Source organism: Acomys minous (assembly GCF_964271855.1).
Source record: "Acomys minous genome assembly, chromosome: 14".
In the NCBI taxonomy this organism is placed as follows: domain Eukaryota; kingdom Metazoa; phylum Chordata; class Mammalia; order Rodentia; family Muridae; genus Acomys; species Acomys minous.
This window is the reverse complement of record NC_140496.1, coordinates 78,625,380-78,643,339: the sequence shown is the minus strand read 5'-3', so window position 1 is coordinate 78,643,339 and position 17,960 is coordinate 78,625,380. Positions and strand designations below refer to the sequence as shown.

The window sequence follows — 17,960 nt, the reverse complement described above, 5'->3', positions numbered from 1 at the left end:
TAAGAAAGAAAACACTATACTCAACCCATTCAGAATAACAGTCTACCTGTTCTCCCAGGGCACCACAGCTCTTAACAGTTTAGCCTGCGCACTGCAATACCGAGTTGTCTCTCCATTAAGACAGAGCAGCCACAGGCAGGGGCAGCACGTGGACATCCGCGGTCAGTGGCAGGGCATTGGAAGCTCGGGCTGCCCTCACCTCCACCCGACTTCAAAAACAGCTCCCCCATGCACTGGTTTCACATAGGTATTCATATGCAGTTGGAGTTGGGGTGAGTTCTAAGGCAAAAGTGGCATTTAAACACAGACTGCGCTTTCAGAAATAATAAGCTTCCATCTTGCAAAAGGCGAATTCACACTGTACTCACAGAGCAGTCCTCATCCACGATGAATATGGTGCACTTCTGCACCTGCATGAAGGAGATGATAGTGGCAGCGATTTTCTTCAGAATTACTTCTAACGACTGCTGCTCTTCGAAAATTAAGCTGGCAAGGTCAAGTAATACCTAGGCGAGAAAAGGTGGCAGCTTACGACTGTGCACAGACTAAAGCGATCGAGTGGGCTAAAGGTTGCTTATGAGCAAGCTCCCACTCAGGTGTTAAACCCACTGCGGCTGTGTGGCTAACGGAACCCTGTGGAGATCATTAATATGGTCACTGTAGCAGAAAGATGACAGGTGCTTAGGCTAACGCAATCAATTCCTAACTCTTCCCAGAGGTTTCGTAAGGCAGGGCAAGTTTCTAAAGGCGGGTATGATTGGACCGTTGTCAGGAGTATAAAATTTAATGTGTACAAGATGTGTTGAACAGTAGCTACCTACCTGATGGTGAATGGTTCTCATCATAAGCTTCTAAAATCGGCATTACCAATATCATTACTAGCTCATAAAGGACAAAGGAAAACAAAGCTTCAAAACTCCTCCTTCCTGGCCTCAGTCTGGCCTCTTCAGACTTATCCTTAGCTGCCTGCCTACACAAGCCCCTCCTCTCAGGACCCCTCCATCCCCTGGGAACTAAGCCTGCAGCTGCAGATAGATCTAAGACCTTCCTTTGAGTCTTTCCTCCTAATTCATCCCTATTCTTTTGTGACTCCCTGCTGACCTGCAGAACAGCTCTCTATCAGAGCCACCATAGCCACCATGCTTAATGCTTAGCTAGAAACCAGAGAGGGAAACAGCAACCAAAAACCAGAACACCCACCCCAAAACAATAAAACCAGATAACTACACCAAGAAACACTTTAACATCATAACTCCAGATGCCGTGGTCCTGTTGTAAACATACAAAAGAAAAGCAACGACGGTAATATGCCTCCTCCAGGAGCCAGAGACCATATTATAATAAGTACCACCCCAGCTCATCCCCAAAATTAGATGGAAGTACAAGGCAAGGGCTTCAAATAGTAATTGTAAATATGTTCAAAGACATTTAAGAGGGTATGAATAAATGCCTCAGTTAAGATTGTGAAAATACAAACAGTTGAATGAAACAATGAAAATATTCAAGACATGAAAGTACAAGTAAACAAAGAAACAGAATCACTAAAGAAAACCCAAACTGCAATAAAAGTGGAAATGAAAAACTCTGGATGTGGTCTTGTTTGAGTAGGTGTGTCACTGGGTGTGGGCTTTGATGTTTTAAAAGCTCAAGCCAGGCCCTAGTCTCTCTCCTTTTCTCTTTCTCTCCTCTCTCTCCCTCTCTCTCCCTCTCTCTCTCTCTCTCTCTCTCTTTCTCTCTCTCTCTCTCTCTCTCTCTCTCTCTCTCTCTCCCTCCCTCCCTCCCTCCCTCCCTCTCTGCTTGCTACCTACAGACAGGATAGAATGTACTCTCTTCTACTCTCAGCTACTCTCCTGCACCAGGCCTGCCCGCATGCCACCATGCTCGCTGCCATAATAACAGACTAACCCTCTGAAACCATAAGCCCCCAATTAAATGTTTTCTTTCATAAGAGTTGTATATGGGGATGGTATCTCTTCACAGGGATAGAACAGTGACTGAGACGAACACCCTGCGTCCTATCTGGCCACTACGGATTAAAGCTGGATGTTAACAAGAGAAAAGGCAGACAGCAGGACGTATATAACATCATGGAAGCTAAACAACTTGCTACAGAATGAAAACCGGACCAAGACAGAAATCAAGAAGGAAATTTAAAACTTTTTAGAACTGAATGAAAATGAAAACACAACATACACAAACATATGGGACACAGTGAAGGAAGTTCGTCCTGTGTGAAGTAACACAGGCCCAGAAAGGCAAATATTACATGTTTTCTCTTATATATTGATGTTACCTTTTAAACTTTATGTGTGTTTATTTCAATCCAAATAGTCAGAGGTTAGGTAGCTAGTAAAAGGCCTAGGAGTAGACGATATCCCAAGGAAGGGAAAATAGAAGATAGTGTTATGAAGAGATAATGGGGAAACTAGAATAGGGAGGATTAAGTGGGCATGGAGAACAGGAGGGCCAGGTAAAGGAGATACCATGGAGAACAAAGGACACCTAACACTAAAAGCCTCTTGAGCCACCGTATGAAAACCTACTTCTGTAGAAGTTTTCTAAAATACATACACATATGAAAGGAATCTAAACGGCCCCAACTAGACATTTCATTCCAACAACAACAACAGCAAAAAAACCTCCAATGCCAAAAATGTGTTGCATCTTGTTGAGTCATTGGCCATAAACTCCCCTGATAGCTATTGCCAAAGCTATTGGTTAGTCTACATAAGCCAATGGTAAGGCCCTGGTGCTGATGACATAATTAACGTTATAGAACATGGAAACTGAAATTGAGCTGGTGCCCAACTAGAGCCTCACTCTGACCGACTAGGATTCGTAGTTCTGGAAGATATTTTGCATGCTACCAGAAAAGAAAAGCAAGCATCAATAAAAGCCAGCTGCAAACCTTGTGACCCGTAACACTGAATTGCCTGCAAGATATAATGTAACAGTGGCACAAATGTTGTGAGAGTAACCAACCACCTTTTTTATTGGCTTTTAAGGCCCGCTCTATGAGATGGAACAAATATCTAACACTACTAAAGTGGCCAAGAATATGAGACTAAATAGCCCATGGAACCTGTTGGAGAGCGGGGAGACCTACTACTATTATTTTCCTAGATGAAGATAGAAATAAAAAGATTTTAATGACATATTGCTATACCCATAGATTAGTACATTTCTCAACGCTCACCAAATAAGCTTTGTAGAGGAATTTTAGTACAGCAACATGGGTGCTCTGATAACATCCAAAGACCTTCTAGGTCCATGTGATCCTGCTGCAATGTAGACATGCCCTTAGTACACACCTTTAATCCAAAACAATGAAGGTAAAGGTAGTAGAAGGAAGCATCCATGTTTGAAAGTGATGTCTAATTGAGGCCAACAAAATGACAAATCAGAGAAAGATTGACGGAATAGGATATGCCCAACTCTCATTAGAATAGACAGGAAAGAGGTAACTTAAGAAAGAGCAGTGCAGAGAGAGCGAGAGAGAGCAAGAGAGAGAGAGAGAGAGAGAAAGAAGGAGGAAGCAGTTTTACTGGGAGAGTTTCACAAAACAGGCTGAAGAGCAAACTAGACACATGAAGACAAAATGAGCCAGAGAATACGAAGGAGCCAGAAGATTAGAACATACTGCCAAAGTTAGTTTGAGGCCAAGCAGAGCAATTCAGTGAGAAGCTGAGAGAAACCAGATTGAATCAGTCAGCTTGGAGAGGAGTTTGAACCATAATAGCTGAGTTGAACTAGCCAGCAAGAGTCCAGAAAGAACTACAAAAGGTGAGCTTATTCAGTAGTAAGTCTCAAAGTCTGTAAATATTCTAGGCCCAGATTAGATTATGTGGAAGCTAGAAGCTTCCAGGCCTAGGCCTAGGTTAGCAGACGGAGGCAGTAAGCTTCCAAAAAGACAATTAACATCTGGGAAATAAAAGTTACATTTACAAAGCCTCTTCTTGAAGTATGTAGTAATTAACACAGAGGCGCACAGCCAGACAATGTGAAGAGAAGAAGAGACACGGCATCACTTAGCCATCAGTGTCTTTATAAAATACCTCCCGTTAAGGCTCAGTGAGCTATTGAAAAGAGGTAGTAATAATAATAATAATAATAATAATAATAATAATAATAATAATAATAATAACAACAACAACAACAATAATAACAATAAGCTTAAAAAGGTAAGCCCCAGAGGTGTTGGACAACTCTCAGCACCTTCCAGACACAACAGGACTAATATATGTAGAAACTCACAGAGACTGTGACATCACACACAAGACCTTCACAGGTTCAAGTCAGACAAAATCTGAGCACAGAGAAGGGGAAGGAGACACAGAGTCCTATCCAAGAAGCCATCAGCAGTTGATGCCTGGTGAGGAAGGGAAATAGTTCTTTCCAGTGGGTGCTCCTCCATATATAATCATACTTCAAGGCAGGCCCAATGCCCAAAGTGTGTGTGTGTGTGTATGCGTGTGTGTGTGTGTGTGTGTGTGTGTGTGTGTGTGTGTGTACATTTTGTTTTGTTCTGTTTTTTAAGAGAGATGGAAGAAGGAATAAAGAGAGAGACGGGGTTGGGGAAGAACATGAAATTGTGTGACGAGGGAGAAGAGCTGAAGTAAGTAAAGATTATAATCCAAATATATTTTACGAAAAAAAAATTTAAGTTCCCCTTGATCCATGCTAAGTATTGTCTTTTGCTTCTGGGCACCATGGGAGTCTTTCCAGAATCTCACAAAGAATTTATATGATGAGGACCAGAAAGAATTTTTCTCCAGAAGACTTACTGCATGAAGCACCATTCTAAGTAAGCTTTGGGAGGACAAGATTCGGTGAGGTAGACTCAGGGAGGTAAAGATTTCGGAGAAGCGGAAGTGAAATGAATCATGGGAACGTACAGCACAAGAAGACAAACAGGGAGACAAGCATGCCTCATAAGAAGAGGCGGGCCCACAAAACCTCATGCTCCTTAGTCGCTTGGACTGTACAGGAGGGACGCGGCATTTATTGAAGCTGGATCTGTAAAATTAAGGATTGAAAAAGAAGGTGGTAGGATTAGAGGAGGAGAAATGGAGAGTTCTACAGTTTAAGAGTGTTGAGTCTTTCTTCTTTATTTTTCTTTTTTCGTGCTGGGAATTGAACTGAGGGTTTCACCCACGGTAGTCAAGTGGCCTGCCACTAAGATGTAGTACCAGACACAGCATTAATCCTCAAAAGAGAAACTAAGAGAGTGGAGGAGGTTATGGATTTAAAACTAATGAAAAATGATTACACAGAACTGAAGGTTTACTTAAATCTCTAGTCTTTACCAGATGATCTGAGATATAGAAATGGTAAAAAAAAAAAAAAAAAAAAAAGAGAGAGAGACCTTGTGAAACTAAGATATAAAAACAATCACAAACATTACAAAAAGCTTAGAAATACAAAATAATATACATAACATTATAGGTTCTTACATATAGTGCATGTTTATAGGTAATAGATGATATGCACAAAACGTTTGCGAGGAACCAGAATCAGAGCGTGACCCATCAGAAGACAAAGCACGCCCCTTAAAAGCTGAGAGACTCAGCTTCCCGGGTCACAGTTTCATACCAGCCACAGGGGGGCAACGGTAAAGCAGGTATTTTCATACGTGCAAGGACTCACAAAGATTACCTTGTCAATACTGTTCCTGAAACATTTAGCTGAGACTATGCTGGAACAAAACATTTAAATAAACAAGAAGTTGAGAGATCCAGAAAATAGAATTCTTCTAAGAGAAGCTTGAAGGAGAGTTATGGGTACGAGGCGGAGAGGGGTAGTTTAGGGTAACAACAACTATGGAAATCCTTATTTGGGGGGCATCTTTAAAAACAAAAGAGGAACTCTAGAAAATGTGTGAGAGAGTTGTGTGTATGTGTGAGGGACAGGACGATGAGATTACCTTTGAGCAAACACATCCAAGAAGCGAAGGAAGGAATTAAGAAACGTCAGGGGAAACTAAAAAAGCTATATATAGCGAAGGCAATACACATTAGAATTAACATAAACAAAACTTGATAAAAGTTCATCATGGCTGCAGAACAATATGTACATTAGCAAGTTTGGCAATAAATAAGAAAAAGATTCAGAGAGCAAGTCTGACCTGTGGAACAGAGTGGTGGCTGCAGGTGAAGTACAGCAACTAAAAACACTTTATTTAAAGACATGAATTCATCTAAGCCTCTCAAGGCAATGACCACTGTCCAACAGTGATGGAGCTTTTGAGGAAAATGGAAAAGGAAATGACTATCAGAAAGAAACAGCTACAGTGTTTACAAAACCAAGCCATGGGAACTGAATTTTAATTGTGTGCAGTCATAATTCGGATAAAAACTTAACAGTGCCTTTAAACAAACGAGCTTCCGTGCTCTCTTTAGAAATGCCACCTACCTGATTTCTTTTGTTCTCCAGCAGGGACGTTTCATAGAGTTGAGCGTTGTGAAGAACAATACCACAGAAGGCCAAATAGGCAGCAAAGTCCTAGAGCAGAGATGACAAGAGCCGCATTAGAACTGCATGTAGAACTGCCCAGACACACTGCCTGAAACATAAAAGTACTTGCAGTTGCAATAAATATGAAATGCTGAAATATAGATGCTTATTATGCATAAAAACAGGAAGTGGTGCACACTGAGTGCTGACTAGATGGCACAGGTGACAGATGACAGAGTGGTCAGTCTCCTAGTATCTGAAGAAGAGGAGAGGAACTGAGGTGACAATCCTGGGTGAAATCACAAGATTTGGTGTGTATTGTGCATGACACTAAGACTCACACCTATGAGGGATCAAATAAGAAGCTTACAATTTATTATTGCAGCAAATGAAAATGTACATATTTAAGAAAACACTGGCCATAACAAGTTAAGTGTGGCATAAGATTTCATGTATTGGCTTAAACACATTCTTTTCTTTTCTTTTCTTTTCTTTCTTTCTTTTTTTTTTTTTTTGTTTTTGTTTTTTTTTGTTTTGTTTTGTTTTGTTTTTTGTTTTGTTTTGTTTTTCAAGACAGGGTTTCTCTGTGTAGCCTTGGCTGACCTCGAACTCACAGTGATCCATCTGCCTCTGCCTCCCGAGTGCTGGGACTAAAGGCATGCGCCACCACGCCTGGCCCACATTCTTTTTCATATGAATCTAGAATCCTTATTATACTGTAATAGGAAGATATGCTCATGGTTAAATTAGTGATGAAAGCAATCTTTAGACGGCATGGTTTATCCATACCTATGGGTATATTTTGTCAAGATGTGATACAGTCTAAACATTCATTAAGGGCAGGATTATTCCAACGGACTGTATAAACAGTGGACATAAGGGCAATCTAATTACCGTGCTTTCCTATCAAGTATCCGGTGTGATTAATAGCACAAACTATACCACTCTGGCTTTTAAAGATACTCCTTATGCCCTAGATCAACTAAAACACGGAGGCTAACATAGGTGTCAACATTGATATATATATATATGTGTGTATATATATACATATATATGCATAGCAGAAACAAAGGCCTAGTTTGGATGTCTTCCAAATTTAAAAAACACCTACTAATTTTTGGAGGGGCAACACGGTAGCAATGACTCGGAGCAGCAGAGACACAGGGGGCTCTGACAAATGTATAGTAATATTCAATAGGAAAAACTCATCCATCTCTAGAGAATGAAGGTATAAGCAGACCTAAGGGAGACGCAGGAATGGAATCTTGTCAGTGTGCTGTGTGGAATGTTTGTCTTAGCAGTTGGGCGGGAATGGTAAGATAAGGCTGGTCGCTGTTCCCGTGGAAGCTGAATTCACAGAGTCCATCCTTATTTCACACCCTGGCACACCTGTGTGAAGCTTATAAAACTGGGTACTTGCTGTACCAGGAGGAAAATGCCAGTGTTCAGTCAGCGCATGGTGCAGGACTTAGAGCAAGGCTTCCCCCCCCCCCAGGATGAACTTCTGTACAGCACTGAGGGAAAGTGCAAAGAGATCACTGAGAGACTGAAGAACCCTTTGTGTGCACCCAGCTCAGGGGAGGGCTGCAGAGAGCTCAGTGTGGAAAGAAGAACCCTCAGGTCAAAGACCACTGTAGTTAACTCAAGAAATTCTTCTAAAACTCACATCAGTTTTACTCTTCTACTGTTAAAAAATGTTTTGTTGAAAACTTCATAGATGAGCACTGTATGTATTATTTCCATCCTTCCCGTCCCACACTCTTGACTTTCCAACTTCTCCCATGCGCCTACTTCCTCAACTATTATTGATGTGCACACACACACATACACACACACACACACACACACACACACACACACACACACACACATCATTTTTAACCATAATTTTCTTTCAAGCAACCATTTCAGCAATGCCTACTGCAGAGGTCATGTGCTATAAAAAGAACAGCATCTTTCTGAGCTGGCATCATGCCAAGCTCAGGGTTTGGTACCTTCTCATCTTTTTCAGTGAACGTCCCGCCGTTTCCTGACTTCTTGTTGATGGCCTGGGCTACACCGACGACCTAGGATAAGAAGAGACGAGTGACATGGGGTTTTTTCCCCCCATTATCCCTGTTCCTCAGAATGAACGTGTTTATGGAGGCTATGGGCTGTTTCAGAGCACAAAGCTGAAAAGCTAAAGCAAAACTCCCAAGTCTGTTCTTTTATCCTTAATAAGGACAGTAATATTCCTAGTTTCTTGGGGCCCAAACTCACTGGACTTTGAGACCTCATCCAGATTAAACTAGCTAGTAGTTAGGTTTTAAGTAAATGTTCTGCATAGTTTTCTAGTACAATAAAAGCAGGAAAGTCTTTTCTATTTCCAATAAAATATATAACTAAACAAAATTTTACGTTGAGCTCTACCATTTCAAAAAAAGGCTGAGTGCTCATTTACCAAAACTGACGCGGGGCCCAGCGGCCAGTTACGAGGGGGTCGTTAGAGCACAAGAATTTCTCATGCAATGATGCAGGGATGCAGGATGCAGGGATGCAGGGATGCAGGGATGCAGGATGCAGGGATGCAGGGATGCAGGGATGCAGGATGCAGGGATGCAGGATGCAGGATGCAGGGATGCAGGGATGCAGGATGCAGGGATGCAGGGATGCAGGATGCAGGAATGCAGGATGCAGGAATGCAGGGATGCGGGATGCAGGGATGCAGGGATGCAGGGATGCAGGGATGCAGGGATGCAGGATGCAGGGATGCAGGGATGCAGGATGCAGGGATGCAGGATGCAGGGATGCAGGGATGCAGGGATGCAGGGATGCAGGGATGCAGGATGCAGGGATGCAAGGATGCAGGATGCAGGATGCAGGGATGCAGCTCAGCTTCTTTTGAAACATCTGGCCTTGAAAATTATTTGACCTTCAACAGAATTATTTTTGGGAAAAGAAGTTATTAAGGAAAAAAAAAAACCCAAACAGGAATTAACAGGCAAGGACTACTTTCACACAGGTCAGAAGGAATCTGAAAGATAAACTGCACTTAAGTTGGCCAAGCTAAACTTGGCCTGTATGCCTTGAGTTCCACAAAAGATTTAGAAAGACTTGGGGAAAGCTCTCATCTTTCAGCTTGGAGGGACATTAAATTTGCCCAGATCTAGCTTCCATCTGAGGAATTACTTCGAGTTTCTAACAACTTACGACTTCCTTCAGCTCCCTCTTAATATGAATTCTACTGCTTTCCCGTTTTCCCAATTTAGTGTCACCAAGACAAACTGTTTCCTCCTAAGTACGCGCTCACATGCTGGGAACTACATACTTAATTCCGTGTGTCAGGTTCGTCTTTCTTTGTTCCATTAATTCTTGTTCTCTACCTCCAAGAAAATTTGGGAGGATTTAAAATCCCCCTCTTAGGAGGGCAGATCAGAAAAAGGGAATACATTCTCAGGAGATGCAGTTTGCTGGTGCTCTCAACAAAGCGAGTCCAGGACAGCATTGGCTATACTACACAGAGAAACCCCGTCTCAAAAAACCAAAACCAAAACCAAACCAAGAAAAAGGAGAATTATTCATTTCTCCTAACTGCCTTTGTTGGCCTTGGTTTGACTGACCCTGACTTTCCCGGACTCCTTATGCACTCCTAATATTTCTAGATGCTGTTGTCTTCATGGCAAACACCTGGGAAAGGCTTTCACTCAGGTCGAGCATGGCTGGTTTGTAGCTGGAGATTTTCATTTGAAACAGAACTAATGAGAACAGCCAGAGGGGCAAGGGTCCTAATATGTAGCAGCACAAGTCTAGCCAGATCTTAAATGGTGGTTCACTCATTTATTCAACAAGTGCTAAACTGGTTATTTAAAAGAAAAGAAAAGAAAAAATAACAGGCAGAAAAAAGGGGTACCAGGAAGAAGTCCAGAGTTCAGTGGGCGAAGTTTGACCTGTGCAGAACCGGTGGGCCGTGTGATGAGTTTTACAATGCCGTCGTCCACTTTGAGGGACACAGCAGGGGGTCACCTCTCAGAAAGGATAACATGCTCACTCAAAAACACACAGCTATTTAAAAACTGAGCCCAAATCAAATTACAGAAACATTTTAGTCCATCACCGTGCCACCATAAATTGACAGTGAGATAAGTCAACATGAAAGTCTTAAAAGAAATAAAATCAGCTTTACAACTCTAAAATTAAGAGTCATTTAAAAAAATACCTGTGATTTGATTAGGTTCCTGAAGTCCCCTGAAAAGGAAGGCAGTGTAAAGGCAGGCCATTTGGCTCTGAGTGCCTGGACTACCAACTACAGACACTTGAACCTGGTCAGAGGGCTCTACGGATCGGTGCCTGGGCAATGACTGGGATAACCAGGGAGACCCACAAGAGAAGAGGACGGGTGGGTCAGAGAGCATCAAGTCCCACCAAGCAAGCAGACTCAAGATACTGCTGCCCCTCCCCCCTCCCCCCCCCCCCCCCCGGAGTGGCCGGTGTCTTGCATTTTAGTATCAGAGCGCTTGGAGCAAGGTTTCTTCAGCAGACACATGATGGTCCCTAGGGCTCTCCCTTTATTAAAACCTGCGTCCCAATTTCTCTCACTCCGTTCCCCTCTTATTTCTTTTCCTGCCTTTCTCATTCTCCCCCCTCCACCAACCCCCCACCGCTCGTTGACCTTGCAGCAATCCCCCTGCCTCTACCTGTCATATGGTATGTTTGCTGGCGTGACCCTCTACACTTTCCCTTTCACCTTGAGTTTTACTTTACAGTTTTACACTCAGAGATATTTATTTATACGTAAGCATTATTTGTAACTATGAGATTAAAAGTTTTCTTCCTGGTCAAAAGAAAACTATCTTTGAAGCCACGCTATATATGAAACCCCTTTATCCACTTTTTTGTTTGTTTTCTTTCTTCTTTTTGGATACTAACTGGTGCCTTACTGCACATTTCTGAAGGTTCTAACCTGGGCTGTAAACTCTTGCGGAGCAGAGTGGGTGTGGCCTACTGTTCAGCGATTTGCATGATACTAACTAGGGTTAGGATTCCTACTTGCTGCCTGTGTGTGGAACAGGCTTACTCAGAAGGCAAGCTCCACCATTGCTGGCCCTGACTACTGCTGGGGAGGAACTCAGCTCACAGGTAGACTCTCACAGATGAGCGGTTTTCACAGAGTTCACTCTAAGCCCACTTGCCTCTCACCTGCAACTCGGGCTCGCCTACAGGGCACAGATGACACTCACACACTTCACTCTCTCCATGTGGAAGCTCAGACTCCGAGAGCCCATCTGGCTTTTGGAAGTTCACTTTCATTACCTTGGATTCCCCACTTTGCGTCAGGCATCTATGAGTGTGATGTTGTCCTCACCATTACTCCCATAGCCCCCTTTGAATTCACTAGTATAGTTTAAACACTGCTTTAGGTAACATTTGATCTTGGACCAGTTTGCAAAGTGCTAGGGTTTCTACATCAATTTTGTGTTCTGAAGTCTAACTGGTAACATTCAAAATCTACTTTGTGTCCCTTAGTACCAAACATTTACTATGCAGTTGTCCCCAAGAAGCCATAGGGAATTAGTTCCCAGGTTTCTGCCACTCAGATGCCAACATCTGAGAACACTGAGCTCTTTCACATAATGTGACATATAGTTTGTATACAACATACACACATCCCCCACCTCCTTTCAGTCTCTGCCAGATTACTTATAATGCTTAATACATTGTAAATGCAATTTTAGTTGGTGCTATGCTGTACCACTTAAAGAATAACAAAAGAAAAGGTTTGTATATATATTCTGAGCAAACCAATTTTTCCCAAATATTTTTATCTAAAGTTGGCTAAATCCGTGGAAGCAGAACCCACAGTTACAGAAGGCTGACTACATTTAATTTCTTCTGATGGTAAAGAAAGATATGTACTAAGACAATTTCATGGAATATGAATTATTCCAACAATAACTCACTCATCCTTTTGGGTAGGCAATGATTTTTCTACTTTTCTACAATGATCTTGTAGACCCGGATGAGAAGTATCTTGCTGTTGTTTTGTTTTAGTTAGGAACACTGAGTACAATAGTTACATTAAAAATTAAACAAGTGAGAGCTGGAAAGATGACTCAACAGTTAAGAGCACTGGCTTCTCTTTCCAAAGACAGTTTGGATTCCCAGCACCCACATAGCAGCTCACAACTATTTGAATTCCAGTCTCAAGAGATCCAATAACCCTCTTCTGAACTCTGCAAGTATCAGGCACACACATGGCACATAGACATACATGCAGGCAATACACGCAGGCAATACACGCATGCACATAATAATAAGTAAGTCTTAAAAATAAGCAAGTAGCTACATGTACTAGCACATATCTGTACTCTAAGCCCTAGGAAGGCTGAGGAAGGAGGTCTGCTAAGATTTCAAGGCCAACTTGGTCTACACAGTAAGTTCCAGGTCTGCCAGGTCTACACAGTAAGACTGACTATATCTCAAAATACAGCAATGGGTTAAGAATAGACACTTGGGATTATGGCTCGGTGTTATAATATTTGTCTATCAGGACAAGGCTCCTAGTTCAGTCATTAGCATTACAGGGGCAAAAGAAAGAAATGGTATAATGTTTGTCTAAAGACAAAAAGACACAAATGGTCTGAATTTCAACTGTCTGGAGCAAAGTTAGCTGTCTCTGCCCTCCTTGTGTGGCTACAAAGGCTTTTCCCCTAGTCTGCTACTGACTGCCCTTTGAACAAATTGGTCGTTTTCTTAATTACTTTGCGGTTAACTTTGTTGCTGTTTGGTTTTTGAGACAAAGTCTCTCCTTATATTATTATAGCTTAGGCTGGTCTGGAACTTACTATGTAGCCAAAACTGGGGGGTGGGGGGTGGAGGGGGGAAGTTGATCCTCTAGTTCCCTGGTCTGGAGTACTGGGATTTCAAGTATGAAGGACAGGGCTTTAAATAGCTGTTGGAGACAGCTTTTATTGCAAGTATATGTTCAGACTCCACATCTGAGAGTCAAAGCCACTACGAGTCAGACTCATTACTAAGAGGCCCATTTGCTTGCTGCCTACCTGGTGCCCTAGGCTATGTTTTCAGGCAGAAAGGAGCCTCTATTTCACTGGCGCTCCCCACACTTTCAGCAGACATTATGTCCCTACAGGATTGAATGTTCTCTTGGAAGGACTTGAGTCTCTCTGGGCAAGCAATGTGGACTGTGACAGCTGGTCATTTCGGGGACAACCCATCACTGTCACAGAGAGCAGCCTCTTATTCAATAAGATGCTAATCCCAGACATTTACTGAGGTCACATATCAATCACAATACAGCTCCTTGTTTCCAGCGGATGTTCCATGTGGAATCAGAAGACAAGAGAGGAACGGAAGAGACTGCACATCTTGACATCCCTCCCTTGTGGCCTCATGTACAATAGTCTGACCTGAACCAAAAGCCACACCACCCCAAGAAAACTAGAACATTGCAACATAATGTAAATACTACAACATTAATAACACCCAATATTATCAACTTGTACAGAATTCACCCAACTGTTCTTCTCAAAATTTCACTTTGTAAATGAATGAGTTTCTTTGGAGCTGGGACATTTCTTCACAGCACAAAAGGAGAAATATGCATGTGTTAAAATTCTCCCATTAATAAAAGGAGATTGTTGACGGCACTGGTTAGTCTTCTTGTAAATACCCAACAAGAGGAAACACAAGGGGACAGAGATTATTGATGGGTTGTGATGTGGAAATGTAGGCAAAAACAAACCCTTTCCTCCCCAGCTTGCTTTGGTAATGGTGTTTCATCACAGCATTAGAAAACCTAACTAAGACACATCTCTTTCTCTTGAAAATTCAGCCTGGAGGACTAATTTTATCTTTACGGTATAGAAGTAAGTAGAATTTTAGATGAAGTTTCGACATAAATCTTATGTGATATAGATATTAAAATGTAGTTGGACTTTAAAAAAAAGAAACATGAGTCATATTTGACAAAGCACTTTGCCTATGGAACTTTAATTCTTAGATGAATATAGATGTTGGTGCATATGTCTGTTGAAGCTTGTAATTTCACTGATAATTACTTCAAGAATTTATGAAAAAATATTAAACTCTACCTAAGGGTTTAGTTGTGCTGTGTTGGATCAGATATTACACGAAGAAATCATTTATTCTTTTCTGCAACTGGTTCCATATCCTTAATACTCACCCCTAAGGACTACATAAAACTCATCAAAAACTAAACTTATGAATGAACTGTAAAACTAAAAATGCAATACCCTCCAACAAACATCAGAATGGTTACAGAATGTACCAACAAAGCTGATTCTTCCACTGTATAAAGAGTAGCAGGAAACAAACTTTCTAAGCATTCCAAATGAGGTGCCATTTGAGTCCTGGAGCACACGCTAACTGAGTCCTCACGTCTGGATTGTCTATGCTCTTTCTTTTCACTCTGAGTCCATGGGGTAGATGCAAAGATTTCACCTATGAGACTGTTTCTCATCCGCTATTCTTAGGAAATGCCTCCCCCTCTCTTGGGAAAGTGGTCGCCGTCTTCTCTGAAAGTACTCTTGTTTATTAGTTAAGTGGTAATGTGGAAAAGGGAAGAATCTTCACCATCACGGCATCCAGTCCAGAACAAACAGAAACTGCTCCGAGCACTTCTATTTTGTTTCTAAAACAAACCTACAAGAAAGAGCGCTGTGGGGGGAACAAGCTCAGGGAACAAGTTAAAAGTTTTTTGTTTTTGTATTTTTTTAAAGCTAGCCAGTTCTTTAAGACGAAAATAGACCTAGACCAACTGACAGTCCACTAATAAACCTTGCTGAGTTTTGTAATTATACTTTCCTTGGAGTCGAAGGGTTATAGGCATATGCTGTAACATTTTTACTTGTACCAAATTTCCTTGCCAAATCGGAGAAAGTCTCCACTGCTACAACAGGCATAGATGCCAGGATGGGACCTTCTGCCTCTACTTGCACTGAGGTGCAGATCACAGGAGCATGTGTTTCCTCTGAAAGTCTGCAGGCAGATACACAGATGACCCAGCAGCAGGCTCTCAGTCTTGCTCTGCAAGCTCTAAGCTCCTTGGTCCAGCCTTTCGTGTGGATGCTGAACCCACTCAACTTCCACCTTGTACAGACTTGCTTCTGGTGCGCAAGGGAATTCTGTCTGCTTACATAAATAACTAATGCAAGCGAGTAAAATAAAAGTGGTCTCAAGTGCCTTTGCCTGAAAAAGCCAGAATTAAGTTCTGAATGGAATTTAATAGCAGCCCTGAAAAAACATACTTGCAATTTCTCTTCCAGTTTGCTTGGTGGGTGTATCATGGTTGCTCTCTGTGGTACGTTGGTCCAGCTAAGTACACAAACCCTCTTGTAACTCTTCTGTCCCTGGTAAACGCTTGCCCTTGGATTCCTCTTAAGGCATTGCAGAATGTGTGGGTCTCTTTGTCCCCTCCTGCCTTGTCTCATATTTTGAAAGAAGCTTTCTGTTCAGTGACTTAAGCCCTAACATTGAAAGGCCATCAGAAGACAATCAGGTCCCCTGGCTGGACTCACATTACCACATCAGAGTACCTCCCAGCCCCAGTGGGAGCAATAGTACAGTTGTCAGCCATAGCAGAATTCTAAGTAGTCTCTTTTCCTGCATGGTCCAACTGTGTGCTTTATATGTGTTGATTTGTAAGTTTCTAGTTATGTGACTGTGAGCAAGACTCCTAAATATCCCAGTCTTAATTTTCTCGTCTGTTAAGAGGGCATAAGATGACTGCTTCCAAGGGTGCTGTGACAAGGACAGGCCCCTAGAATGATTCCCATAGTATTTACTCCAGAAATATTGCCCACGCGACTGTTTTCTACACATGGTGCAAATACGTCCCAAGTCCTGTTCCACACCACTTAACCACCCTCATACCCAAATTGGACAGCTCTTCTCTCCTTAGATTTATTTTTCCCCCCTTTGGCCATTCATTTGCTTCTGACCAATAGCTCTTTGACCTTTCTGAAATAGCACATTTTAGCTTCCTCAAGCTTCACTTGTCCTTTTATTCCCCTCTTCCTACTTAGCCCTAGCTTAAGAGGGAACAGAGAGAAGAGGGTGGAACAAAAAAAAACCCTCCTCCCTGCACAGTGTGAGTAGTTATGTTCCTGACTTCTGAAGTGATGTTGCCATATTCATTGCACCAATGGAGTATGATGTAATATAGTAATATAACAATATTGAAAAGAGCTCCTGGTCATTTTAATCTGCTAAAATATCTCACAAGAACAAGAGGCTGAGCTGGTAAGTTGGCTCAGCAAGTAAAGGTGCTTGCCACCAACGCTAAAGACATGGTTCAATTCACCAGGATCCATGTGGCGGGTGGAAGGAGAGAATCAATTCTTAAAAGTCACCCTCTGATCTTCATGCGTGTATGCTTGTACACTCACATGCATGTGTGAACACGGATAAATAAGTAACAAGAGGCAAAACTCAGCATTTTAGTGAACCCAAAATATCTTCCACAGTGCCCTGGCCTATGTCAGAGCACAGACTTCAGTATGTAACGTGTAACTTCCCCATCCACACAGCTGTCAGGGCTGTTTCCCTTGAAAAACTGCTGTCCCTAAAAAGCATAAAAAGTTTTATAAACAAGAGATAAACAGCAGTTCAATAATCATAGCTCTCCTAGGTTCTCTGGGAAGCAGTTAGAAGGAGAGAGAGAGAGAAAGATGAATAGGAATGGTTTAAACAAAAAGAAGGCATCCACCTCCATTATGAGGAAAAAAAGACTAAAAGGCCATGTTCCTTTTAAAGTTGACAGCTGGTTGGAGGACAGCGAGCAGAGTGACCAGGCCCAGTCTACGCCACTGTCTCTGCGCCCAGCCTGCTGACTACACCATGTCTCTGAGCCCAGCCTGCTGACTATACCATGTCTCTGAGCCCAGCCTGCTGACTACACCATGTCTCTGAGCCCAGCCTGCAGGCTACACCCTGGCTAGTGCCTGCCTCTGGCTCCGCCCATTTCTTCTCTTCCGGGTTCCATTATTGTTCCTAACTCCTCTTCTTTCAGAAAGCACGAGATGGTATTTCCTGGCCATCTTCACGGTGTCACAAAGCATGCCTCGCCCTCTGCAGGCATGAGTACAGCTCTGGGGGCGGGCCTTTGTTTACCCCCACTTTGCAGAAAAGGAAAGTGAAGCGCAGAGGGATCGACCCTCATTAGTCACCCTGGGAGCAATAAGATGTCTCTGAGCTCAAAATCATCTTTACAAGGATGCTGAAACCTGGGTCTATAGATTTTCATTTTAAAAAAAAATTTTTTTTGAGAGACTTCTGGTAAGCTGGTAGTCAAATGGCTATCTCTACCTGAGGTGGTAAAAGAAAAGAGAAATAAGAATAAGAAAACATGTTTTTACACTGTTCCAAAGAAAGAGAAGAGCTTCAGAAATTCACAAAGGTGATGATGAAAATGGAGAAAAAGATTGCCAGCCGCACCAAAAGCCACGTCAGACGGCTCTAGCCAGGCTCCCTGGTAGCAGAGAGAGCAGAAG

The 17,960-nt window shown here is 42.3% G+C and overlaps 1 protein-coding gene across 3 annotated transcripts in view; it reads right to left on the bottom strand.

Moving 5' to 3' along the window:
- Positions 1-17,960, bottom strand: part of PDE5A (phosphodiesterase 5A) — a 144,400-nt gene that overhangs the window by 76,880 nt on the left and 49,560 nt on the right. For all 3 annotated transcript variants that reach the window (XM_084757814.1, XM_084757812.1, XM_084757813.1), the window contains exons 4-6: positions 8,448-8,519; positions 6,412-6,501; positions 369-506 (exon numbers count right to left, since the gene is read on the bottom strand). In XM_084757814.1, coding sequence (XP_084613940.1) covers positions 369-506; positions 6,412-6,501; positions 8,448-8,519 — 300 coding nt within the window. The remainder of the gene's footprint in view (positions 1-368; positions 507-6,411; positions 6,502-8,447; positions 8,520-17,960) is intronic.